This window comes from Bombus pascuorum, chromosome 3 (genome assembly GCF_905332965.1).
Source record: "Bombus pascuorum chromosome 3, iyBomPasc1.1, whole genome shotgun sequence".
NCBI lineage: Eukaryota > Metazoa > Arthropoda > Insecta > Hymenoptera > Apidae > Bombus > Bombus pascuorum.
The window spans coordinates 4,320,935-4,347,857 of NC_083490.1; the positions used below are offsets into that span (position 1 = coordinate 4,320,935).

At 38.1% G+C, this 26,923-nt stretch overlaps 4 protein-coding genes across 6 annotated transcripts in view; 3 read left to right on the forward strand and 1 right to left on the reverse strand.

Moving 5' to 3' along the window:
- The first annotated feature begins 477 nt into the window (after window positions 1-477).
- On the forward strand, window positions 478-4,999 carry LOC132905562 (ubiquitin-like modifier-activating enzyme 1). Its single transcript, XM_060957018.1, has 2 exons — window positions 478-1,156; window positions 1,690-4,999. Exons 1-2 carry the CDS (start codon window positions 787-789, stop codon window positions 4,470-4,472), a joined length of 3,153 nt encoding a protein of 1,050 aa, XP_060813001.1. The 5' UTR covers window positions 478-786; the 3' UTR covers window positions 4,473-4,999.
- A 1,359-nt stretch (window positions 5,000-6,358) lies between these two features.
- On the forward strand, window positions 6,359-11,384 carry LOC132905563 (DNA ligase 1). Its single transcript, XM_060957019.1, has 16 exons — window positions 6,359-6,760; window positions 6,830-6,883; window positions 7,038-7,124; window positions 7,247-7,314; window positions 7,388-7,746; window positions 7,825-7,996; window positions 8,064-8,190; window positions 8,259-8,431; window positions 8,501-8,724; window positions 9,016-9,144; window positions 9,462-9,601; window positions 9,675-9,876; window positions 9,967-10,173; window positions 10,235-10,451; window positions 10,509-10,744; window positions 10,830-11,384. The coding sequence occupies exons 1-16, from the start codon at window positions 6,741-6,743 to the stop codon at window positions 11,199-11,201; spliced, it is 2,787 nt and encodes a 928-aa protein (XP_060813002.1). The 5' UTR covers window positions 6,359-6,740; the 3' UTR covers window positions 11,202-11,384.
- A 270-nt stretch (window positions 11,385-11,654) lies between these two features.
- LOC132905581 (THO complex subunit 6 homolog) lies at window positions 11,655-13,280 on the forward strand. Its single transcript, XM_060957055.1, has 5 exons — window positions 11,655-11,861; window positions 12,060-12,287; window positions 12,361-12,528; window positions 12,600-12,762; window positions 12,849-13,280. Exons 1-5 carry the CDS (start codon window positions 11,743-11,745, stop codon window positions 13,167-13,169), a joined length of 999 nt encoding a protein of 332 aa, XP_060813038.1. The 5' UTR covers window positions 11,655-11,742; the 3' UTR covers window positions 13,170-13,280.
- Window positions 13,281-13,573: 293 nt separating this feature from the next.
- Window positions 13,574-26,923, reverse strand: part of LOC132905577 (uncharacterized) — an 83,747-nt gene continuing 70,397 nt past the window's right edge. For all 3 annotated transcript variants that reach the window (XM_060957050.1, XM_060957051.1, XM_060957052.1), the window contains 5 exons: window positions 15,534-15,789; window positions 14,784-14,968; window positions 14,426-14,698; window positions 14,073-14,346; window positions 13,574-14,000 (listed from right to left, as the gene is read on the reverse strand). In XM_060957050.1, the coding sequence (XP_060813033.1) occupies window positions 13,648-14,000; window positions 14,073-14,346; window positions 14,426-14,698; window positions 14,784-14,968; window positions 15,534-15,789 (1,341 nt within the window). In that variant the 3' untranslated portion in view covers window positions 13,574-13,647. The remainder of the gene's footprint in view (window positions 14,001-14,072; window positions 14,347-14,425; window positions 14,699-14,783; window positions 14,969-15,533; window positions 15,790-26,923) is intronic.

The window sequence follows — 26,923 nt, forward strand, 5'->3', positions numbered from 1 at the left end:
CGTCAGATAAGCAAAAACATAAAATTGCTAGGTTAGACATGATAGTCGCCAATGATAACGCGTTTATAGATGGCGCTTGTCTAACCAGAAAAATTTCAGTTCGAAATTATTTATTGGTCAGAATCATTTCAAGTGTAATTAATATATAACATAACCAACCAATCATCTCCGACTATTCATTCAGTCCGCTTTCCCATTCGCTTGTTTCTTACTCCAATCACCGAACACTGTTCAAATGCAAAATTCATGATGTAATGTTAATTCACCATGTCGCAGCAGGAAAATAAAAAAGCAATAACGTGCGAAATTTCGTTGTGGAAATGATAAATCTGTATTCCTGCCTCGTTACTCCGTCACATGTCATCGTCGAGAATCAACGAAGCATTCGAGACAATAAAAAAGGGGACGGTTTTGTTTCACGAACAAGGCGGTATCGCTGTTTTACCGACTGATCGAATCCCTATCCCCACTTTATCAAGGTAGCATCGACATCTCGATTGCTGGTGGTGCAACTGCGAGAGTAGCAACAGAGCGGATGAAAGAACGAGAATCATTGTTGGATGAACAGTGGTATCGTGGTAGACTTCGAGTACAGCTTTGAAAGGGTAAACTCTGGAAGTGAGGAAGAACAGACGAAGAGAGGCGCGTCGAGAGAGAAAGAGAAAGCGGGCGCGTGTGGCAAGGTTGGTGTGTGGTGCGTGCGGTGCAGTTACGGGCTTTATTAAAGTGCAGTCGGCCGGGTTGAAAAACAATCGACGGACATAATACGGCGCTCCGTGAAGTCCGATGTCTAGTGCTGAGGTGGTGGAGAGTTCCGTTGACCCCCCAGCTAAGAAGCGACGCGTTGCTGCCACCACGGGAGGAGGCGACGACGACCCGACGACGACCGCAGACATGGCGAAAAATGGCTCGACGTCCCGGGCTACCACCGAAATTGACGAGGGTCTATACTCTAGGCAGCTCTACGTCCTCGGCCATGACGCTATGCGTCGCATGGCATCCTCGAATGTCTTGATATCCGGTCTTGGCGGACTCGGCGTCGAAATCGCCAAGAACGTCATCCTCGGCGGCGTCAAGTCCGTTACCTTGCACGATGACGCATTATGCCAGATTTCAGACCTCGGCTCACAGTTCTATCTTACCGAGGCGGACGTAGGTGAGCGGCTTGACCCGCGAAATACATGAATCCCTCTTCTACAGAAATTATTATTTTCCAACGTTATTTTGATGCTCCAAATTTATATGCATTTGATCCATTTTAACAAGATTGCGCGATCTTACGAGGCGATGATATAACAATATAACCAATCGTCTTGTTCATCGATATTATTGTAAAAAAATTTCTTTAAATAGATGCGGGTTGTGTCTCGTGTAAAGCAAATGCAAATGGTAGAAATTGTATGGAAATTTTTGTGACTGTATAGCTATGTATATGTCTCTGTATAAATTAAATTCTTATTATGTTCTAACTAAATTGTTGGTAACAACAATTTTTAATAGTATTAGATATATTCAAAAAATATTTATCATTTAAAAAAGACTAAAACAATTAACTAAAAAGACTAAACAATTAACCTTCATGTTATTGATTAATTTCATTTTTGTGTGACTCACTCAAAAAGTATGTAGTTAAGCTATATACAGACATGATTAAACAGTAAAATTACATTACTGTACTTTCTTTTTTAGGTAAAAATCGTGCTATTGCTTGCTGTCAACGCTTGTCCGAACTGAACAATTATGTCCCTACATGCCACTATTCCGGGCCTTTAACAGATTCCTTTATTAAGAAGTTCAAGGTTGTGGTTTTGACTGAAACTCCATTGAATGAACAATTACGTATCTCTGAAATTACTCATGCAAATGATATAGCACTTATTATAGCAGATACCAGAGGCCTATTTTCTCAAGTCTTTTGTGATTTTGGAGAAAAATTTACAGTAGTTGATGTCAATGGTGAACCACCTGTAAGTGCAATGGTTGCCAGTATTTCGCAAGATACCGAAGGTGTTGTTACTTGTTTAGACGATACACGTCATAGCATGGAGGATGGTGACTCTGTCACCTTCTCCGAAATACAGGGCATGACAGAACTAAATGGTTGTGATCCAATAAAGATAAAAGTTCTTGGTCCATACACTTTCAGCATTGGGGATACATCTAAATACTCTGAATATATTCGGGGTGGTATAGTAACACAAGTAAAAATGCCAAAGATCTTACAATTTGCTTCTTTGAAAGATGCTTTGAAGACACCAAAGTTCCAGATAACTGATTTTGGGAAATTTGATTATCCAGAACAGATACATTTGGCTTTTATTGTATTACATAAATACAAAGAAGAAAATGGACAATTACCTAGACCATGGAATCAAGAGGATGCAGACAAATTTCTGAATCTCGCTAAAACTGTTAAAGAGGAAGTAGGCAGTGAGACTGAAATAAATGCAGAGCTGCTTGAAATATTTGCAAAGATATGCTCTGGAAATTTAAATCCAATGAATGCTACCATTGGAGGAATTGTAGCCCAAGAAGTGATGAAGGCCTGTTCCGGAAAATTCCACCCTATATTCCAATGGTTGTATTTTGATGCTATTGAGTGCCTACCTGCAGATCGTTCTGAACTTACAGAAGAAGATTGTCGTCCTATTGGATCACGTTATGATTCACAGGTTGCGGTTTTTGGCCGCAAATTCCAGTCAAAAATTGGAAGCTTGAAATACTTTGTTGTAGGAGCTGGAGCCATTGGGTGTGAATTGCTCAAGAACTTTGCAATGTTAGGTGTTGGTGCTGAAAATGGTAGTGTAATAGTCACTGACATGGATTTGATAGAAAAATCTAACTTGAATAGACAATTCTTATTTAGACCATCTGATGTTCAGCAATCCAAATCATCAACAGCAGCTAGAGTTATAAAAAGTATGAATCCTGACATGAAGGTGATTGCTCATGAAAACAGAGTATGTCCTGAAACAGAGAAAGTATATAACGACGACTTTTTTGAGGTTTTAGACGGGGTTGCGAATGCGTTAGATAACGTTAACGCCCGTATTTATATGGATCGTCGTTGTGTATATTACAGGAAGCCCCTCTTGGAATCTGGTACATTAGGTACAAAGGGTAATACTCAAGTTGTTGTTCCATTTTTAACTGAATCATACAGCTCCTCTCAAGATCCTCCGGAAAAGACTGTGCCAATCTGCACGCTAAAGAATTTTCCCTATGCTATAGAACACACTCTGCAATGGGCCAGAGACAATTTCGAAGGTCTATTTCGCCAAGCGGCGGAAAACGCCGCTCAACATATATCCGATCCACAATTTGTGGAGAGAACGCTAAAATTACCTGGAGTTCAACCACTAGAAGTATTAGAATCCGTTAAAACAGCCTTGGTTGATGAAAGACCAAAAACATTCGCCGACTGCATCGCATGGGCTCGTTGCCACTGGCAAGAACAATACAGCAATCAAATTAGACAACTTCTGTATAATTTCCCTCCTGATCAAGTAACATCCAGTGGTCAACCATTTTGGTCTGGACCAAAAAGATGCCCCAAACCACTCACATTTAACGTTAATGATCCGCTACATTTAGACTATATTGTAGCTGCTGCTAATTTAAAGGCAAAAGTTTATGGTATTCCTGTTAACAGAGACCGAGATGAAATAGCTAGGATTGTTAGCACTGTTCAAGTGCCGGAATTCACACCAAAATCTGGAGTGAAAATTGCGGAAACGGATTCACAGGTACAAGCGTCCAATGGTAGCGGAAATATAGATCATGAAAGACTCACTCAGTTACAAGAAGAACTACCAAGGATTGAAGATCTTAACGGTCTGGTAATATATCCGCAAGAATTCGAGAAGGATGACGATACCAACTTCCACATAGATTTCATTGTGGCAGCTTCAAATCTCCGTGCTACCAACTACAAAATTTCACCAGCTGACAGACACAAGAGTAAACTAATTGCTGGCAAAATAATACCAGCCATTGCTACTACAACTTCAGTAGTAGCAGGTTTAGTTTGCCTCGAGCTTATTAAACTGACTCGCGGCGTAAAAGATCTCTCTGTTTATAAGAATGGCTTCGTCAACTTGGCTCTGCCATTCTTCGGATTCTCAGAGCCAATTGCTGCGCCAAAACTGAAGTACTATGATTCAGAATGGACCCTCTGGGATCGATTCGAAGTGAAAGGAGAATTGACACTGAAAGAGTTCTTGGATTACTTCAAAGAACATCACAATCTGGAGGTCACCATGCTCTCTCAAGGTATTTGCATGCTTTACTCGTTCTTCATGGCAAAGCCTAAATGCCAAGAACGTATGGGCCTTCTGATGTCTGAAGTGGTGAAGAAGGTATCGAAGAAGAAATTGGAAAGCCATATACGTGCGTTGGTATTTGAACTCTGCTGCAACGATGTTGATGGCAATGATGTGGAAGTTCCATATGTTCGCTACACTTTGCCGTGAAATATGTTGATGTCACCAGGATAACGAGAGATATCTACTTAACTGACTTAGCCGTAGTAATTTCCACAAATTTCTATTTTACAATACGATACAAGAGAATATTACTCTTTCCCTATGTAAGGTTCTCAACGTTTAAAAAAGAAAGGAAAAGGTTCATTTCTATCGTCGATGCTTTGTAGCATTTATAATAGCAAGGAATCGCGGGATCCACGGAGTTCATCTTACTATGATCTCCCTTTTTCCTGAATATCGATTTCAGGGCTCGAACTATTTGTTCCCTTTTTCATTCATCACCTGCTGCTATGTTTATGCGAAATAATTTCAATGATAATCGTAAAATTTGTTCTTAGTTCTCGTCTTTCTTAATAAACTATATTTTCAAAGAAAAAGAAGATGATCTAGCTCTAAGGTAATTCGAACTGTTGATAAAAGAGGTATATGAAGATGAAAATTTGTACAAGAGAATCTACGATCTTGTGCTGTTTATAAAATGATTAAAAAAAAAAAAAAAGAAAAGAAGAGAAAAAGCATATGAAAAGGTTGCAAAAAGTTTAGTCCATATTGGATCATAAAGGGAATTGTCATGGTAAGAATTTTCTTTGGGACTCACACACTTCACAACTTAATGTATAGGATCAAAATGTAAATTACTGGATGATAAACTTAATGGTCCTTAGACGAATAATTAACACATTTAATATAGACCGCAAATAAACATAATAAAAAGAATCGAACGCAGATGTATCTTGCCTTTGTCGTATCGCTTTTCATTTTCTATTTACTATCATTATTTTCATAAATTAAGGACACGCACGAAATTGAAGAAAAATATCACAATTGCTTCCCCTTCCTTTCATTATTATTCTTAATACGTGCTTGCTATCAAACTCGATATTTTAAGATTTTATGTAATCTATACGTTATTGATGATTTTTCATTTTGTCCGCTTTACTTTTTTTAATCACCGAATACACTATTGGCTAAGGCTGTTTGTTGTTATTAAGGGATATTGCATTTAAATTTGTAAGAACAGATGTTTGAAAAGAAGCTTCAAAAAAAAAAAATAATTGCACACTTTAGATCAAGGAATATGAGAAGAAAAAAAAAAGGAAGATATTTTGTTAATTTTAGGATAATGCGGATATTTATTGTATTATTTTATCAATAGATAATAAATAGATGTGTTTGGATTTCAAGAAACATGAGAAATATAGTAATGAAAATAAAATTTGAAAAGGTGTTTTTCTTTCCCTTATACACATGCTTCCTCCTATCTTCTTAATGAATAATTAAAATTTGAAAAAATTAAAAGATATTTAAATTTTAATAAATCGAACTTTGATCTCGTTTATTGTAAGCTTTCATTTTTTAATCTTGCAAATCTTAAATGATATATATTAAGTTCATCTATAAGATCATGCCATGTTCATTTTATATTAAATGCAAGTGAACATTTACCTACCAAATATGTCATACGCTATTCAATACTTTTCGTCTTCGCTTTTTATTAAAATGTAAAATTTGTCAACAAATAAATATTGCAATGTAGAAAATATTTAATTATTTCAGATAGTCTCAAAGTTCCCGTCGCAAAAACATACTTAGTGCCATGTGATCCATATATGGTACATGCTGAACTTTCCAATTTAAATTTAAACCACTGTATATTTCTAATTTATATAAAATAAATGATATTGGGTATGGTGACAATTGAAAATTGTTTCTTCCAGATTTTACTAATAATAATCTTTATCAAGCAAAAATTGAATATGTATTTTAATGAAAAAATTTGTAGCTTACGATTCAAAGGATTTCTATATCCTACAGTCTGTCCAACGAGACAAGACAATGACATTCGATTATCAGTCAATAGTTGTAGCCACAGTAAGTCAAAGTCTCGTTTCGTTGGACATAAGTACGGCTACATCAATGAGTGTCATTACTTGACGTTTTAATTTAAGACCTCAAAATATCAGTTCTACTGACTGTACAAATGAATATGTAGCAACCAAGTACTGAATATATATAAATTTTATCTCAGAAATTTTACTCGACGAATCTTGGAACTTGATTTTCTCGAAAACAAAATTTAAAACGAAAAGACCACGTTATTTTTTTTCGATTTATTTTTGCATATAAAATACCTTTCTGGTCAGTTGTGCCACTCGTTTTCAGGCTCTATACAAATTTTAATAAATATACCATGACCCTAGAGCCACGAAATATGCGCGGGAACAGTACAGCAAGATAACCATAAAAAGCCTTAGAATGGCACAACGTAGTATAACGTATGTAATTTAACAAAATAACTTATTCACTATTTTAATATATTTGTAATATTTCTTCTTACTTAATAGGTTATTTTTTTCGAAAGCAAGTACGAAAGATAAGACTGAGCCTAATAATGCAAGGTACGTGGTATACTCGTATTGCGTTCAATTTGAGATCAATTGTATTCAATAATACTTATTCGCGACCTGTGGTATTTTTAAGTAAACAATTCCAATTGAATAATGATTTTTTTCCTATTGTAAATAATGTTCTTAATCGAATACTCGCTAATAGCAAAATTGTAAAGAATGGAGACCAAAGCACTTCGGGAAACCCTAAACGGAAAAGAGACGATAGTGGAAATAGCAGTGAAACTGTCAGGTAATTAAATTTAATTACAGCAATTGTTAGGAAATGATTCACTAGAATTGATACAGTGTATTTAAAATTTCATGTATAATATCAATATAAGATATTCATCTATCAATCTATTTCTTTTTTAGTCCACCTATTGGAAATTCAAGGAAGAAATCAGTCTCAAAATCTCCTTCACCACTGAAGAAAATAAATGGTAAATTACATATGTAATTAAATAAATGTAATTTATATTTTTCAGTTTTCTTGATATTATACCTATATTTTAGGAACACCAAAAATTAAGCTATCATCAACAGCAATAACTAAGGAAAAGGAAAATAGAAAAAGTAAAACTCCACTTACTGCTACTAAAAAGAAAAGAAAAGCCAATGAAGTAAAAAGTACCCCTAAGAAGAGCGATGCAAAGAAGAAATTGAAAGATGTGTCAAGTGATGAGGACCAGAAAGAAAATGAGTTGACTGTAGAAAAGAAAACAGAAACAAGTGATAAATTTGAATCTTCAAAGTCTTCGCCTAAGGAATCTAAAACTAAAAAGAATGTTAAAAATAGTGAAAAGAAAGCTACTAAAAAAAGGTTAAGGATAATAGCACCTGTCGATTCCAGTGACGAAGAAGAACATAATCTAGTATATATATATATTTTTTTGTACATATTTATATATGTATATACATATGTATGATTATTAATACATATTGATTAATAGTTGCCAGAGAGTCCCAAAAAAGCAAATCTTGATGTGGAGGAAAATAAGCCAGTTAACGAAGAAGAAAATTCTGATGAGGATGTTCTAGATAATCAAAAGGGCAGCGAAGAAGAAGAAATGAAAAAAGAAGACAATGTAGAGAAGCCTGTGAAAAAGATACATAATTTTTTTGGTATTTAATTTATCAATATGTTACTAAATAAATAAATAAGTATTTTAACATACTTTATATCTTTCAGCTCCAAAAGGGAAAGAAAGTACAAATAATACTGATAAAGATAAAAAAAAGTCCTCCAGTCACTCTTATAAACCTAGTGCCTCGAAATATGACCCAATAAATGATGCATTTTGGAAACAGGGAGAAAAGTATGTCTCATATTTTTTAATAGTGTATCATTTGTTGCAATGGTAAAACAATTGTTTAATTTTTTTAGGGTACCATATATTGCATTGACACGTACATTGGAATTGATCGAAGATACAAGTGCTCGATTAAAAATAATAGAAATTTTATCAAATTATTTCCGATCTGTAATAGTTTTAAGTCCAGATGACTTACTTCCAAGCATATATTTATGTCTCAATCAATTAGCACCTGCTTATGAAGGTAAACATTGCCAGATGTGTACATATATCGTTTTCTTCTTTTGTTTGAATATGATAACTTTCTTTTCAGGGATTGAATTAGGGGTGGCAGAAACAAATTTGATGAAAGCTATAGCACAATGTACTGGTAGAACATTAGCTCAAATTAAAGCAGATGTCCAAACAGTTGGGGATTTGGGCATCGTGGCAGAAGGAAGTCGTTCCAATCAAAGAACTATGTTTCAACCTGCTCCACTGACAGTATCGAATGTATATACTAGGCTGAAAGAGATCGCACAAATGACTGGTTCTGCGGTATGCATCTATTAATTTAGAGCAGTGCTGTTCCATTTACATTGGCGGAACGCGAAATGCTCGTTCTTCAATTGATGAATAAAATGTGTGTGAAAAAATGAAATCAGATTCTTTTATCTCTTCGAATTTCGTAAAGCTAGTAACCACAATATGGGCACATAAATAAAGACACGTAAGAGCTTTCGCTTATGGACGGCACTGATTATATTTAATTGTAATTACTTTATACCAGTATTATAATCATAAAATTTCAGAATATTTTTATTGTAATCATGTAATTTATTCTTGCAGTCTTTAACTAAAAAATTGGATAAAATTCAATCGCTTTTTGTAGCGTGTCGTTTTACCGAAGCCAGATATCTGATTCGGTCCCTAGCTGGCAAACTTCGAATTGGTCTAGCAGAGCAATCTGTGTTACAAGTAAGTATTAGGTTGTCTGAAAAGTTTCTTTCATTTTATGAGGAAATAATAGACGCACAACTTTTTTTGTTTTATATTATTTTGTCGAATTACGTCCGATCCATTTTATTCTGTTGAGATAAACACCGCGATATTTCACAGACTTGGTTTCACGTTTGTATGAAAGTGCACTGTTGTAAAAAATCATGTTTGCGAAAGAAAGACACTTTTCGGACAACCTAATATATTTGTGCAAAATGATTTTTTCATTAAGTAATCTAAAGATAGTGCTACAGTATGATACAGAAAATCTGGTAAAAGATATATGTTTATTATAGGCTTTGGCACTAGCATGTACTATGACACCACCAATACAAAGTTATCCACCAGAAGTTTTAGACGTAAGTAAGAAAATGTCAAACGATGCCTTTAAACAAAAGTACGACGAAACTGCGCTTACTCTTAAAACAACATATTGGTAAGAATTTGTTTCTATTTTAGATACCAGCATTGAATACTTTTATATGTGTGATAATAATGTTTATTTTCAGTGAATGTCCAAATTATGACAAAATAATTCCTGTTCTACTAAAAGAGGGAATTGAAGAATTACCAAATAAATGTAAAATTACACCTGGCATACCTATGAAGCCAATGTTAGCACATCCTACTAAAGGTGTGCAAGAAGTATTAACGCGTTTCGATGGATTGAAATTTACTTGTGAATGGAAGTACGATGGAGAAAGAGCACAGGTTTATTTTTCACAATTATATATATATTACAGAATGGAGATAGTATGTTACAAGGAAAGAACATATTTAACTTTTATAAATATTTTGCAGATTCATTTAGCAGAGGATGGTAAAATTAGTATTTACAGTAGGAATCAAGAAAATAATACCAGCAAATATCCTGATATTATAGGAAGATTTAAAAATACCCAAGGTGAAGAAGTTAAAAGTTGTATCCTTGATTGTGAAGCAGTAGCCTGGGATAACGAGAATAAACAAATCCTACCTTTCCAAATACTCAGTACAAGAAAACGCAAGGTAATGCAAAATGTATAAAAAATTACCTTGAAAGTTTTACATATATCTTTGACCTCCTTAGGATGCGAATGAAGCAGATATTAAAGTTCAAGTATGTGTGTTCATGTTTGATTTATTGTATTTGAATGGAGAACCACTGGTACAACAACCTTTCATAAAACGTCGTGAATTATTGAAAAAGAATTTCAAAGAAGTAACTGGAGAATGGAAATTTGCAACTAGTTTAGATACTTCGACTATGGAACAAGTGCAAGATTTCTTAGATGAATCAGTCAAAGGTTAGTCTCTATTTAATAATAAATAATTCTAGAAAAATATATAATTGTATTTAATAGGCAATTGCGAGGGCCTTATGGTGAAGACCTTAAAACAGGATGCAACATATGAGATTGCTAAGCGTTCTCGGAATTGGTTAAAATTGAAGAAAGATTATTTAGAAGGTGTGGGTGATACATTAGACGTGGTTGTCATTGGTGGCTATATAGGGAAAGGAAAAAGGACAGGAACCTATGGAGGATTTCTTTTAGCTTGTTATGATCAAGAGAATGAGGAATATCAAAGTATTTGTAAAGTAAATGTCATTAGCTTCATTGCAACGTCTTAAACGTTTCGATAAATATTAATTTTAATCCTTTACATGTTTCTTGCTTGCGTAGATTGGTACTGGATTCAGCGAAGAAGACCTTCAAAAGCACACAGAGTTCTTCAAAGAACATATAATACCACAAACTAAGTCCTACTATCGTTATGACTCGTCTCTCGAACCTGATCATTGGTTCGAACCAGTTCAAGTGTGGGAAATTAAATGTGCAGATCTTTCTTTGTCACCTGTTCATAAGGCAGCTGTTGGTATTATTGATCCAGAGAAAGGAATATCTTTGCGATTTCCACGTTTTGTCCGCATTCGCGATGATAAAAACAATGAGGATGCTACATCAGCGCAACAAGTTGCAAATATGTATAATAGTCAAGAGCAGATAAAAAATCAGACATCTTCAACAAAAGTAGCTGAAGAAGACTTTTATTGAATCTAACGTTTCACTAAATTTGCGTTATACGGATAATACATGTCTTAATTTTTATAAAGTGGATTGTTTTATAATGTATCAACAATTGAAATATTTTGTATGTAGATGATTATTGTCTCAATATATGTACTTTATTTACAAATATTACAAAAAATTGTTTTGAATTTATAGATTACTATTTAATAAAATCAGTTTAATTATACCACTGAATTTTTAACCTTTCGGTACATAACTTTTAACTACGTGGTAGACTATAAAACTTAGTAAACTGCTTTCATCTTTTTGTTTTTTTTGTTTTTATAGTTTATTTTGGTTTTTACAATTTGTCCTGAAGGACATTTGGTAAAGTGTTATCTCTCATTGGTAATAAAAAAAAAAATAAAATAAAAATAAATATAGCATGTGGGTGGCTACCCCCAACGGGGTGCCAACTTCGTGTTTTCTAAGTTATATCTTTTATGATCATTCTTTTTGATGAACGGTTTCATTGAATTGGATTTCTAACCTTAACTTTTTGAATACAACGAAAGTTGATCAACAAATGATGTCGGGTACAATTGATCAAAAATTATTTTATAACACTGTATTGTCACAAGCTTTCTCCCCAGATGGAAATTATTTATTGGCTGGAAATATTTACGGAGATATTTCAGTTTTTGAGTAAGTAAATATCTGACTTAAATAATCAATAGTATGTAAATACAGGTTATGTTGACGTCAAAGAGAGCGTATAAACAACATAATATAAGTAGTAAAAACTGACAAAAGCCTTTGTTCAGTATTTAAAAATCTTAGGTAATGTCAAAGTTAAAATTATAATTTAGTTTATTCTTCAGTTAAAAGAATTTCTTTTTGCAGGTTATTGAAAGCTTTAGGACCGCATAAAGTCGAAGAAAATGAATTACAAGGCCCCAATTATCATTTCACTGCACATCCCGATCAACAAGTGGAAAGTATGGTTTCAACAGACAATTTCTTAGTAACAGGAACATCAGGAGAAATAAGTGGATGGGATTGGAAAATAGTTACTTCGAGTAAAGGTCAAAAAAGCAAAGTATCATGGACCATACAACTTCCAGTTAATAAGTAAAATTATATGATAAAATTTTGGATAAACGATGTCGACTATCTATGATATTTAACATCAATTTATTTTTAGGGACAGTTACGAAAAACCAGATGTAAATTATTTAGTATATTCAAAATCAAATAACATTTTGTATGCTGGTTGTGGTGATAATAATATTTATGTAATTACTTTAGAAGATGGTAGAATATTAAGAAGCTTAGAAGGACATACAGACTATATTCATTGCCTATCCTTGATGTATGTATAATATAATTATTAATAAATAATACATAATGTAGTTTGTACATAAAGTTTTTCACTTTTTACAGGGGTAATCAGTTAGCTTCATGCGGTGAAGATGGAACAGTAAGGTTGTGGGATTTACGAAAAAGAGAAAACACCAATATATTAACTCCTCATTTAGTAGACAAAGTTGCCAGACCAAGATTTGGAAAATGGATTGGCGCCATAGACTTCACGGAAGATTGGCTGGTATATACTTTTTTTTTATTTCTGCAGAACGTATATTTATTTTAATGTAACGATTAAAGAAAACCTGATGCATAATGATTATTTAGCTATGTGGTGGTGGTCCAAGTTTATCTTTATGGCATATGCGTACGATGGAAGCAACTACTGTATTCGACCTTCCGGACGAAGGCATCCACGTGGCAAACATCTACGAAGAGCGTGTAATAGCTGCTGGGACGGCACCTCACGTTTACCATCTAACTTATCAAGGAGAAACTTTAGCTAAAGTGCCAACTTCCAGCAATACCGTATATAGTATTGTATATCAGGAAAATCCACAAAAAGTGTTCAGCATAGCCGGTTCCTCGAACAACATAGACATCTGTACGAACTTCAATTACCGCGAGTTAATGTTAAAGTTTGCTTAATAGAAATAAAATATTATAACAGAAAAACCTACTGATTGATTTACAGAAGAAAGTGATCTCATTATTTATGTATATATATATATATCTTTTTTAATAAATATATTAATACAATATGCATTTTATAAAACATGATATAAAACTTTTTACAAATATACAAGTATCTGTTTGTTAGTTGTGATTTCTTGTAACGCGGTCATCCTCAGCTTCGGGTAGATTCGACTAATAGATCATTTATGAAATATGTATAAAGAAACACAGTTAATATCCGTCTAAAATTAGTTGGAAACTTAACAGCAAATTCTCACTGTAAGGAGCATTATGCGTTTTATTTGGAAAAAAGCAAAGAATTAATTAAGAAATCGAACGTAGAAAAATGTTAAATGACAAATGATGCGGTGGTAGACAATACAATGATAATTTATTTTCGAATGGTATTGAACGAGCAACTAATTTTAGACAAACAACAGCAACGTAAGAGTCATAGGAAACCATGACCTGCTATCACCGCAGGGATAAAGCCCTCTCTGCCGTCTCGCGAACGGACCCAGAACCAATCACTGACGTGATCGCTAAGTAGTGCAACAACGTCACCCTTGGAGACGCTCAAAGCGTTCCCACCTTGACCCTCATAATCACTACGTATGACGAGTAAAGTATGTCGAGATCCTTTGGTTCTAGCGTTCGCCGCGGCCCTGAGGTACAATCTGTCGACACTGCGTTCTCCGCAGGCTGATACTGCATCTCTAGAACCTCGTTTTACCCTTGGATTTCTACCTCGAGCTCCGCACTCTGATCTTGTATCTCTGAGCTTTTCCGTATCAGTCATGTTACCTGGAAAGAACAACAGACTAATGAGAAATGAACTTTAAAACCGATAGTATTGGAAATGAATTTTTAAATTACCTAAGGGACGAGGAAATACGTCTGTCGAGTCCTCCCAACATGGTCCTCTGGTTGGTTGCGGTAATATCCCCAATGGTAGACAAGCTGCGTACCCGACGTATCCTTCCTGGCCGTGTGGAGTTTGAACGTATAGCCAGGTTTGGTTCTTGAATACAGCATTCACCACTGTTCCAAGAGGGAGAGCCATCTCGTCTTGAGTACCACCTTGAGTCTGGTACAGGACAGATGGAAACGAGAGGACCACGGGAATATTGGCAGGTTTCTCTATAGAGGCCTAAAGATGTGGAACATTTTCCAAAGTAACGTTGTAGAGGCCATATAGTCTCGTTGTTAATAATCGAAAAAGTACTTACTTTGGTGAGATACGCATCAAGATCGGCGATTTCGTAGCCAAATCTGCTCGGAGGTCTGGGCTTGTGGGACCGTTTGGTTCTTCGATGTCTGTGTTTCTCTCGGCCACTAGGCGTGGACGTTGACTCACGAGATACGAGAGATGGTTCGGACACTGCCCTTTTAACTTTCTCCTTCTCCTTCGCCTCCTTTAGCCCTGAAAATTCCTTTTCTGACTGCTTCTCCAGAGGACTGTCCAACGATCTCTCATTGGCCAGTGCCTCCTTGCCGATAGGCTGAAAGGAGGACGATAATAAACGTGAATGTAAATTGTTAAAGCGTTGTGTTTTCCACGTTGAGAGATGTTAATTAGAAGAGAACCTTTTCTTGAACTTCCACCTTCTCCGTCCTCTCGATCTTCTCTATTCTATGCAGGACTTTCTTTTCTCGCTTCTCCGTGTCGACATTCTCCTTACAACCATCTTTTTCTTTCACGCTTTTCACACTCCTCTTCGAGGACCTTTCCTTACTGTCTCGTGACAAGCCCTCTCGATCGCCGTTCCCACCTATACGAAGATAACATTGTTTCTTAGAATTCCACGAAGTAGCAAAATTACCGGTAATTTATGATATTTATTCTTGCATGGAGCCTGTGTCATTTCTCCTCTTTAGGAATCAAGTATACGTATACACGACTTAAGTTTCTCAACTGGTATTGCTCGACCCCGATTTTCTGTACGTGGAATATCGCCTGATCCAACTTTTCCATTGCGTAACTGCTATTTAATTTAATTTTCATACAGTTAGGTTTTTACTTCGTCTCGAATTTCATACGCGAGGTTCCTATATTTGGATTATCGCCTGACCCAATTCTGACCAAACCTCCATACTCGACCCGTTACTCGATCTCTTCGGTTCCTCCCTTCACGTGCGAATTATTATTTGACGCAATTTTTCCACATTCGGACGACTGCTCGACCTCCAAGAGGCTTTACGTTCTTCCCAAATTCCCCGCATCTAAAGCATTGACCCAACTTTTTTACGTTTCACTCGAACTCCGTTACAACGAAATGATTGCTCGACCATGCTTCCCATAGTTTAGACTATTTCTTTTACTCATATTCCACGGACCTGCGTTCCCATTGGCGGTAGAATGACTGTTGTTGGACGCAGGTTGCTGTTGCCCGCGTAGCACCCAGGTCAAAGAGATTTTGGGGCGCAACAGGGTGCTTGGCCGTTGCCCCATGCTCCTCGGAGGTACGAAGGGCGTCGAGGGCGTCGCGGGCGTCGGCGATCTGGGCGGTGACGGCGACCTCGACGAGGGTGTCACTACCTGTAAAGGACAGTCCGCCACCAGGTCCACCGTCTGCACCGAACAGCCATGTTCCTGTAATTCGAACATTCAAAGTTTAATTCGCTTTTACACGTCGAGGAAAAACTCTTAACATTCGTCAACATTTGTATCTTTCGGTTTCTGTCCTCTTTGTAAGAGGAAAATACGTCGTGTTAACTGGTTGGTATAACCAGCTCGAAACGAGCACCACGTGTGCTCATACACGAATGTAAATAGACGTGGCTGTACGGGAAATGAGCGCTATTCAAGAGACTAGTTTGCGTTACAGAAGTGCACTTCCCTTTACAAGAGATAAATAGAATGACTACCGGCTGAGGTTCGTGAATAATCAAAGGACGTTTTAGAAGCGAAGTGTAAGCGTAGATCATTCAGAAATTGAAATAGGAGGCTCGTTAGAGCCGTTGTTAATGTAATTTCCAACCCTGGCAAAACCAACTCAATTGTTCACTTGATTGTAGCAATTTGTAGTTGGCGCGATTGCATCAATTGAAATATTTTATTTTTCTGCCGTATGAAAAATTTGTCCAGTTTATGAACGTGTTATTCATTGAACGAGATTTATAGCAGGCACGTTAGGAGCTACTAATTCATCCGATCTAAAACTGTACAATTTCCGTATCTTCAACCGTGAACGCTTTAACGAACAAACAAAGTAACCGGAGGATTATTTTTCACGTCACTTTTCATTTTTCTCATAAAAGATATAACTTAGAAAAAACGAAGCTGGCACCCCGCTGGGGGTAGCCACCCACGTGCTATATTTATTTTTATTTTATTTTATTTTTTTTTTTCTTCACCAATAAGATATAACACTTTACCAAATGTCCATAAGGACAAATTGTAAAATAACCAAAATAAAATAAAAAAAAAACTTTTCATTTTTCTCATAAAAGATATAACTTAGAAAACACTTAGCTGGCACCCCGCTGGGGGTAGCCACCCACGTGCTATATTTATTTTTATTTTATTTTTTTTTAATACAAATGAGATATAACACTTTACCAAATGTCCATAAGGACAAATTGTAAAATAACCAAAATAAAATAAAAAAAAAAATCTTTTCATTTTTATACTCGGTTCTCTCGTTATTTCTGCTACGCTCTGTTGAAGTGATCGCCACTTGTAAGAAAACTCTACATCTGATCTTCGGTTTTCTCAAGCGCTAAGGTCAAGCGTCATCGATAGCGCATAGACAAAAGAATGCGGTACACGTGCGACGTTGGCTTCAGGGTTTTAGTCTCAGGGTAACATTGCTAGCGTGAGGATCTGGACCAGTTTACATTGTATTTCACACTTTGTACTATAATATTCACAATATATATACTTACAATACCTTACAATTTACCCAAGCGTTTCTTTAATTCCACATATACCGAATAACCTTAACACGCTTGATCTTTACCGTGATAATCGTACGAGTCACACGTTAATCCATCGAGACCATAGGATTTCGTCGCCTTGTAGATTATGCAATGAAACCATTGGTAATAATGATATTCTAATTATTTCCAGCCATATAAACGTATTTATTTTCATACGTATTATATGTATTATGCAAACTTATCATATAACGCAACAATTTTTAATAAATAGAATCTGTCGTGTAATCTGAGACTACGTATCTATGAGCAGTTTGCTAAGGGATAAACCAACAACTTAAAACTCGTATCACACGTTCAGCATTTCCCATAAGATCATCTTGTGCCCACACCCGCATGCCTCTCTAATTTATTAAACGACAAACGCGCTAATAACGAGCCGTTATTACTCGTCGCTGTTACTTACGACAACAACGTCCATAGGTTCGTTTGCTCAAGATAGAATATATATTTCACTTCCGCGAGCTTGTGCCACGATGGGTCGGATCGCGGTAAATCTCTCGCCTGTGCAGCTCTTTCTACAAAGTGGATTATTAATTCGTCTCATAGACGTTCAATTAGCCCGCGGGCCGGCTCTGGCGGAAATGAATTATTCGTCGACGCACGCTTGTCCCCGGCGTGGTTTACCGTGCCGTGGAAATTTACAGCTGTCGCCTCGCATAAATACCAGCCATGGCCATCGTGAAATTTACGAACGAACGTCACGGACCGCCTCGTAAAATTTCTACGCCGCGGCCTCCTCTTTCCAACTCTTGGGTCTCGTTCGTTTTCATAGGAAACAATGAGACCCGGAAGTGGAGGACTCGCGCCACCAGGGACACTGCGGTCTCCCAAGAATCCTGTTGTGGTTACGGTGGTTAGAAGCATTTTTCTTCGTTAGATTAACACACTTTTAGCGAGATTCTAAACTAGGAACAAGCACAACGTTCTGTGATTATGGCAAGGGCTAGGACGTGTATCATTTATCTTTATTAATCGACGTAAGTTAGAAGTTAATTGAAATAAAATTAAATTTTCTCCAACTATTTTATCCAGCTAGCGATAAATTAAGGCTGACTAAACAGGTCGTTGACTATAGTCGTTTAATCGTAGTATTCTGAACAACTACAACTGTCTTCTGTTACCAGAGAGCTAACCCCATTCAATTCAACCCTCTGTACCTTTCCGACGCTACCGCAGACACATCGATAACGCGAATATCAAAAATTCATAGATATTTATCTTTCTCTTCCGAAAAGAAAAATTCTGTATCGAAGAGATACGAAACTGGAGCTGCTGGTTGATAATGTAAGAATCGATACGACAAGAAACTGATATTGCATTATACAAAAATTCTTCTAAGAGTTTCATTAAGAGAAGAATCCTCTTCTTCTCGCGTTACCGTGTTTAAGCTAATCTTTGAACACGTCTTCCCTTAAGAAAAGAATTCACCTGTTGCCATATTATTTCATAACCGAAACCGATTTACTATTACGTAATACCATTACGAAAATTCCAAAGAACAACACATTGGCAATCTATCAAGAAAATAACCCTCCTTTTCTCATATTATCCTATAGCTGAGACCACTTTAATTCTATTACGAAAATTCATCTAAAAGAACAAGCCGTTCATTTTCCATTAAGAAAAAAGCTGCTCCTTTTTTTTCTTCTGGTGTAATCGCGCGGCTCCTGGCTTCAAGCGCGTTTCCATTAAACGAATCGAGGCTCGCGACTATCCGTGCAATCTTTCAACAGCGTTTCATCCTCTCGCGTGGACCGATCTCCGAAGACATTCACGTGGCCGTTGGACCCGGGCTGCAAACGCGTTCCTATGAATTATTGCACCATTAACGTGAATAATCGCGCCGGCGGGAAAATTATATAGTAATTTGTTCACGGCTGATCGAATACGTCGGGAATTTTATATTCTCTCTTTTGCGAAGGGGTAATGAAGCGGGTTAGCCCCGGGGGAAAAACGCGCTTTGCAACCCCGGGACTCTCGTGGCCATGAAAAATGAAGACGTTTCACCCGGGCCGGGCTTTCGATTTTACGCGGTGAATGGGCCGGCTAAGTAGCCATTCTGATGCCCCCGGAACGCCGTTATAATTTATACCGAGCCCTTTGTGTTACGCGCCACGAGATGATTCTTCCGGTGATCGGCCAACCGATTACCTCGAAACTACTTTCACCGCTCTTTTTTTTCCTTTTTCTTCTTCAAATATATCTTTTTCCTCGGTTAACACGCCGACTGCCAACAGTGGTCATCGGTGATCCACGTTACTCGATTCTTTAGGACGACCGGAACAAGATAATAAATTCCATGGACTAACAAATTTTCAATAACGCGAATGCTTTGGATAACGTAGCCAAAAAAAAAGATGCGCGGGTATAACGTTTTGCGAAAGTCAAATAATAATTTTTTACACCCCTATGGACTATGCGATTAAAAGGTGTTCTGAGATAGAGAAATTCTAAGCCGACTTCTGTTTCAACCCTTAGGTCCTGCGGAACCTGATTTCTAATGATTTCTAGTCGGTGATTTCCAATTATTTCCAATGGTAAATCGAATTTTAATTTAGAATATTTGGAAAAAATTGGAGAAATGTATGGACGGGTGTGCTTGCTCTAATTCTAGATATACCAAAGTATATTTGTAACGTTTCGCTAGCCTAGAATTAAATAGTTCATTAGAGAAATTGATAAGAGACATTTTGTAAGCGATAGCGTTCAGATCTTCGATTTCTCAGGACATATAACAAACACACGGGTATAATAGAACCGAAAGATGCGACTATTTATCTCTACACAGAACGAAAAGATCGAAAACTGTATATCAAACTGTACGAAATAATGGACCTTTACCTATCTCTCTCTTTCTCTCTATCTCTGTTGAAATAAACATTCAATATACTTCTAAACCAATCGGAATAGGGACACAGAACTCTTAGCTCAAAGATAACTCACGCGATACAATAGGAACGGCAGACGCGCAACACGCCCCATAAATCCTTGTGGAAGATCCTGGGATCGGTACTAACCAGGACCGTGTCCTCGTTAACTTCGATTTCAATAAGCGCCGAACGGGACACAAAAAGGTGGAGACAAGACGAAAGGGAAGCGTTTCACTCTCGAGTAATTAGGAATCTACTCGTCCGGTGGACTAATCAACTGGTCGGAGTCCTGAGAAAGAAGAAATAAGTCTGGGCAAGGTGGAGAAGAAGGAGGGTCCGGTTTAAGTGACAGAAAGGCTGGTCCATGGCGCGAAGGAACACGCGAGCTAGCCCCGGGTGACAAGTTAAAAAGGGAGAGAACGTGATGGTGGCGCGAGCCCAGGCAGCAACCTCCTTCTTCTTCTCGGATCATGCTAATGAAATTCTCAAGATATCTATCTCGCGCGCCACTGTGCACGGGACATTAGTTTAGCGTCTCGCTCGCGGCCACCTCGATCTTATCTGTCCACCTTGGACGCACGGTATCAATTTCCCTGGAACGTGAAACGTACGGACCATGTGGTTCGTCACCCGATTCGCGTTTCACGAGTCTCGGCTACTGGTTGCTCTCTTCGGTTGGCATTGCTCGGCGTAGAAATTGATTGGAACGTGTTCAGGTACGCACAGACGCAGCCGCTGATTTAGTCGAGCGACGAGTAATTCAGTAGGTTAGCGTGTGTGGACGCTAAAACTTGCCTCGTCAGACGTTATTAATCGAGCAAATTTGTATCTGAAATTCGTATTAATATCCTGTACAGTTTCTACGTAGCAGGCGATCCTGTGGCGGTTACTCGTTACTTGGTTAAACTAGTCGACGTGTCTGTACGAGCTTTTATAGCTGGTGACTTTTAGCCTTGGAACGTTACAGCGGGCTGATAAGTTCTCTTACTTGAGATTCTTTCAGCCGTTTGCCAGAGACGCGTGTCTTCGTGGGTTTGATGAGATCGATAGGTTAATTGAATTATGTTGTTCGATCAAGTTACAATTTTTACGGATGGTCTTGCAGGTAAATGGTGCTTTCGGTCTTTGTTTCTAGTTTACGATCATGAGAAGCCACATTAATCGGCTGCTTGTACGAAAAGAATAGGACGCTCGTTCATCACCGTACACCTTTAGTCGCTTAGTCGATGATCTTTGAATCAACGTGCCGCGGCATTCCCACAATAACGAAGCTGAAGATGCAGAAAATGGAATCGACGAGTCACGGCATAGAGACGTACATGAAGACGTTGCCACTGACTTATGCACCTCGCATGCTATTGAGATCCTTTGATCCCGCCGAATCATTCTTACGAATACGTCATCAAGTCACGCGAGGCATTAACGAATTTTTAATTACTATAGTATTGCCCCTTTCTTACGGAAGTTTTAATTTCTAACGACGAAACAAAACGATTCGTCATAGACGTAACATCTAAGGGAGCTAACTGATATTTGCAAACTTATTCAACTTCTGCCACGATCGAAATCTCTAAATATCCCTCGATTGCGATTTCTACAGAGAACGTTCGAATTTTCCACCGTCGTATTTCACCGTCTTCGTAAAAATTCTCCAACAAAAGGAAAGTAAATAATTTTCTTTCCTCGGACACACGATCGTTGAATTAAAAAATACGAAATTTTCAACGATTCGAATGTACGACTTGGAACGTGTGAAATTCGCAGAACTTGGCAACAATTTTTACAACGTGAACCCGAGTCCTCGTGAAATCGCGATCGGTGCAAAGGTCAGCCACTCACGCTGCTCCGGAGGAAGGGAAGTGGAGGCTGGATGGGCCAAATTGCAAGTTACTCGAGCGAACCCTGGCTGTGTCTTCCTCCACTTCCTCTTCGCGAACATCACGTACGAAAGAGGAGAGGAAAGAAATAGAACGAATCGAATGGAACTCTCTGGGGAGCGTGAGAATGAAGATTCTCCCGGCGCGGCTCCGAACCTGTGATTGATTTAAAGGTCACGCGTTTCCACGTTTTTACTCGCGTGTTCGCAGATCGTCGTTGGTTCCCTTCCCGGAATATTTAACCTCTTCGACCTTTCCGGCCAAGAGTTTCTCTCGTAGCCCCGTTCCCTGTTGTCCGAACGTCCATCGAGTAGACCCTCGGCTTTCCTCTTCCCTTTCGTTTCGCGTCCGCCTTTCTCCGCCGGCTGGCGCGATGTTAATTACAACCTCTTAGCTCGAATTACCGTGCACGCCACCACTTTTCCCATCCCCCTCACTCGATCCTTTCGCGTTTTCGTCCGAATCGTTCCGTTTCTTCGTTTCGAATGCTTCTCACTTCTAGAAACACAGTTTCAGCGTGGAACTCGAGCCCTGTCAGCGTTAGAAATATCGTAATTTATTGTATAGTGCTTATTCCTTTCAGCCTGGTTACCTAGAGATCGAGCTTGGTTTTGTATAGTTGATAAACGTGAAACGAAACTAAAGATAGACTTATAGATATCTACAGTAGCGCAAAGATATATCGATTCTTTGGTTATCCCTCTGTCTCTAAATACTTTATCTTCACATAAACATTACTCCCATTCATTCTTCGTTCGTCCCTTTATTCGTTTCTTCGTTCGTTTGTCTACTTTCTTCTTCCGCTTGTACTTTATTTCCTAATAATTGTACTTCTCTTCCTTCGCTCTTGTCTAATGCTTCCACGCACTCCTCTTTCTTTGCGCTTTTTTCTCTTTCTCCTATTGTCAGAGGTGCGAGTAGCGATATCCCTGCTATTTTTAGGGATCTATAGAAATTAAGCTTAAAAGATTTGTCTCTCGCCTCTGATTTTGCGAGGGTGAGAACTCGAATTACCGATGATTGAAAATTGAGCGAATCCGTACGTTGTAGCGATGACTACGCGTAATATTTCACAGATAAACTCTGAGAAAATTCAAGTTGATCTGATCTTTATTGTAATATAAAATTAGATGAGAAAGGAACCGCATCTACGATAGTTGTGAGGCGGAACTTTGATGCTTGCAACATCGATACGTTATTCCTAGTAATGGTCAGGAAATTCTCTTTGCAACGTTATCCACGAGCAACATTAGCGAGAAATGTCGCGAACGCGGCTACTTCTATTTGCGCGATCGACAAACACTGTAATCGATATACAGAGGAATTCTCTATAGTATACTCAAACCACTCTCGATAGATTCAATGAATTAGGATTTCCATTTCCTTGGCAACAAAGTTGGAATTAACGAGCTTGCAACACGACTACTTAAGAAAACCAGTTTAGAGAATTTACTATTCCACTTAAATGGTCTTGATTGTTCTTCCAATGTCATTAGTCTGCTCTTAAACCACTAGAATCCTAAACGATTTACTCGAACGATCTTTAAATAACCTTAGCATGACCTTCTTCTATGTTCCAGCGATCTCGTGACTTTGAACGATCTTTCATTCAAACGATCTCGATAATTATATGTCCTTGTCACGTGCCTAATACTTTTGTAAACAGCTTTCGTGAACAATTTTCAGTGGTTTATCACTCCGTGAATTACACGTCCTTCAAATATCTGCTACTTTTGATTATTATCTTCAATCATGTTGTTGTATGTGTTAAATAACCCTCTCTCTCTCTATATATATATATATATATGTCGGAGATGAAAGGACACCGGAGCCTTTCTTTCGCAATGTTTGGGAAAGTCCCCGATACTTTAGTCCAGACTTTTTATTATAACCGTACTTAAACAATAAAACTGAGAAATAGCTGTTTGTGAGCTAAGTTAATTATGATTGTCCGAGATTTATGACAATGGGCTTGAGCTGGAAGTGACATAACGGGTCGCTGAACGTAGCCACGGTCACGGCAGGGACGTGTACCTAACAGAGGTATAAAGTAATTAAATAACTCTCCTTAAAAACAGAGATTGACCCGAGGGATACAGAGAGATACGGAGAGGAGTATATAAGGACAGTTCCACTTGGAGTGACTCTTAATCCGATAAGTTCGACTAGTCCAGGGAATAAGTACGTCAAGTTCAAAATCGCACTCGTCATCCCGTTGACCGTGTATTCGTTATCGAACCTAAACTCATCGTCACCGACATCTCAATTATTCACTCACCGATATCACTTGTTAACCTTTGCAATACCTTCGCTTCAATCGATATCATCTGGTATACAACAATGATGGGCAACTCGCAGAAAGATTCATTACACGCCCCGCTTTCCAAAGACGACCCGGCATATATATATATATATGTAGTGTCGTGGCCTGGGGGTGTCGTGCGAATTATAAACAAGCGGTTGCTGAGCATGTGCGTGGTGGGGCTAAGATAAAAGACGCGAGGTTAAGACAAAAGACAAGGGGTTGCTAAGGGAGATAAACGAATTAACAGCAGTATGAGTTGAGAAGCCAGAGAGGTGACGACAGTTGCAAATTAGTCATCTAGTTGTCTTAATTATAATACGTTATTGTGATTAGTTCACGTTAAACAACCATCGTTTCCTGTTTAATCAACATCTGTTTAATCCATTTATTGTAAATAAACTAATTGTAGTAGTAAGGTACTACATATATTTTATTTATCAACGCCTTTACACCACATTCTCGACGTTTCAATATTGTTTACTTAAACTGCCACGACACCCAACCCCATTCTCGTTTCGTATCCTCGTAAAACGTAATTACGACGTCTAGTTTGATCTCCAAACGGTGCTCGAATGAACGGTTGTTAAACCGTTTATACCTTCGTTTACTCGCGGAACGCAACGATCTAGGATATTACGACGGGGTCTCTCTTTTTTCTTACGTGTTACGTTAACCGTGCGATTTCTTTGTCTGTAAAACACCGCACCTTTTAATATGTCATCCCTATATCACAATTGATTGAACTGATCGCGAATCTGGAAGATTCAGAGAAATTAGATGGTACTTCAAGGATTTTGATATCGAGTCGTTGATAGATTTTCCTCTGATTTTATTGTAAGACGGTGAAACAACGAATGGAAAGTTTTATGCTCCAATAAAGTATTTTTCCATTTGCTCAGTTTGTAGTAAATAAATTTACGAGAAACTAAACATACTAAAATTCCCCCAAAATTGCACGATACTGCTGTTCTCCTCGTTTTCTATTCGCCTTCGCATCTCTTCAGACATTTCTTCGCTGAAATGCTTTACTCATAAGAAACGTGGGATACATAAAACTGGATATTTAAAGATTATTTACGTTTTAGTAATACCCATTGAAATGTATAGACAGGAGGAGGAGGAGGAGGAGGAGGAGGAGGAGGAGGAGGACAGCAACAGACTTAAAAGGAACTGAACGTACAGGAATTTAAGAGAAGATCAATTCAAAAGGGATTAAGCAAGTTAAACAAATTGAGAAATCAAAGTATCACGACGAAGAAGTTTCCAGAGAGTTGATCGATTTAACCAAAGTACAATACTTCGTACAACAATCACGAAGATATTGAAAGTCCAAGATCAACCCCCACCGCTTCTATACAAACTGCTGGAGTGTCACGATCACCGAATCGCCAATTCGTTTGTGTTCGCACGACAGACAGTGTAGGTGTTCAGAAGGAAGGTGGTCCAGAGGCTCGTAAAACTGCGGTTCGCGCGACTATTCGCCGAGAAACGCGCGAGTTATCCCCCTGTCCGCCCCTTCGACCGGATTATTATCAGGCATTTACACGTTTATGCTCTTTGCCGTGCCACGCAGATGGCCGCGACGCGTATACCCGCTAACGGTAACGTGCCTGATTTTCCGGTGCAATAAAGTCCCTTTGGTAGACGAGGCGCATAGTCTAGCAATTAACGCTCGTAAGTCGAGCCGCGCGATCTGTTTGATTTAAACGCCTGCCATGCGATCCTGCGTGTAATTCCAGGGCTAACTGAAAAACCAAGTCCAACTCTACCACCGAGCATTTATTACGTCATATTGAATGGCCGACCGTGTCGTCGTCCTCTTCTCTATGCGAGTTCTGCTTTTCAAAGGACGGCTGGTATAATGAAAGACACGTCGCTGTTGGGTGTTGCGCGTGTTCGCTCTGATGTGCTATCAATAAAGGTGGTTTCTGTTTGGACTCGAGGATAGATCGTGTATGGCTTCTTTTATTTTGAATAGTTTCATGGCGTAATAAATCGATGGTACGTTGCTTATTGATGTTGCATTTGAAGTTTTTGTTAATCCACTGGAAAGCAGCGTCAGTGCGTATCGTGTGGAGGATTTAGCGTTGTTGCTATCTCTGTTATTGTTCCATCGATTCTGATAATTAACGATTCTAATTGTAACACACCGGTTGCAAATGAAGAAATATTTTGTTCACTGTCGAAGCGTTGGACGATTCTTTCATCGTCACAGACTATCCTCAAACATGATAGTCAACTTTCTCTCGCCTATTATATTAACTTAATTACCAAAATCACAAAATTTAACTTCTACTTGTAATATGTTACGTGTAACATCTGTAACAAGTTGCTTATTAATTTTTGGAAAAAATGTCTTCGACTATGCTTCGAATCGTTAGTATTCCATCTACTGTATATATGTATATGTATATAGACTCAAACAGAAACAAGTCTACACAAATGAAGAAGCGGAAATCGTGTTGGAATCCTCGCAGCGCTACAAAGAAGCCACCCCGGCGCGCCGAAAAATTCCCTTCCAAATAAAGAGTCGCTCGCCATTACGTGCATAGAGTAGCATAGTTTTTCGACGTCGTCCTTCACTTCAGGGCTTCTGGAAGACAGGGCGTTTTGCGATCAAGAAAACCTGGAAGAAGAGGAACGTTCGACATAAACGGCAAATGCCTCGCGCTCGTTACACGCGGCTCCTCTAAAAATATCTCCGCGGAACAGCCTTCCAGTTTCTGACCGCGT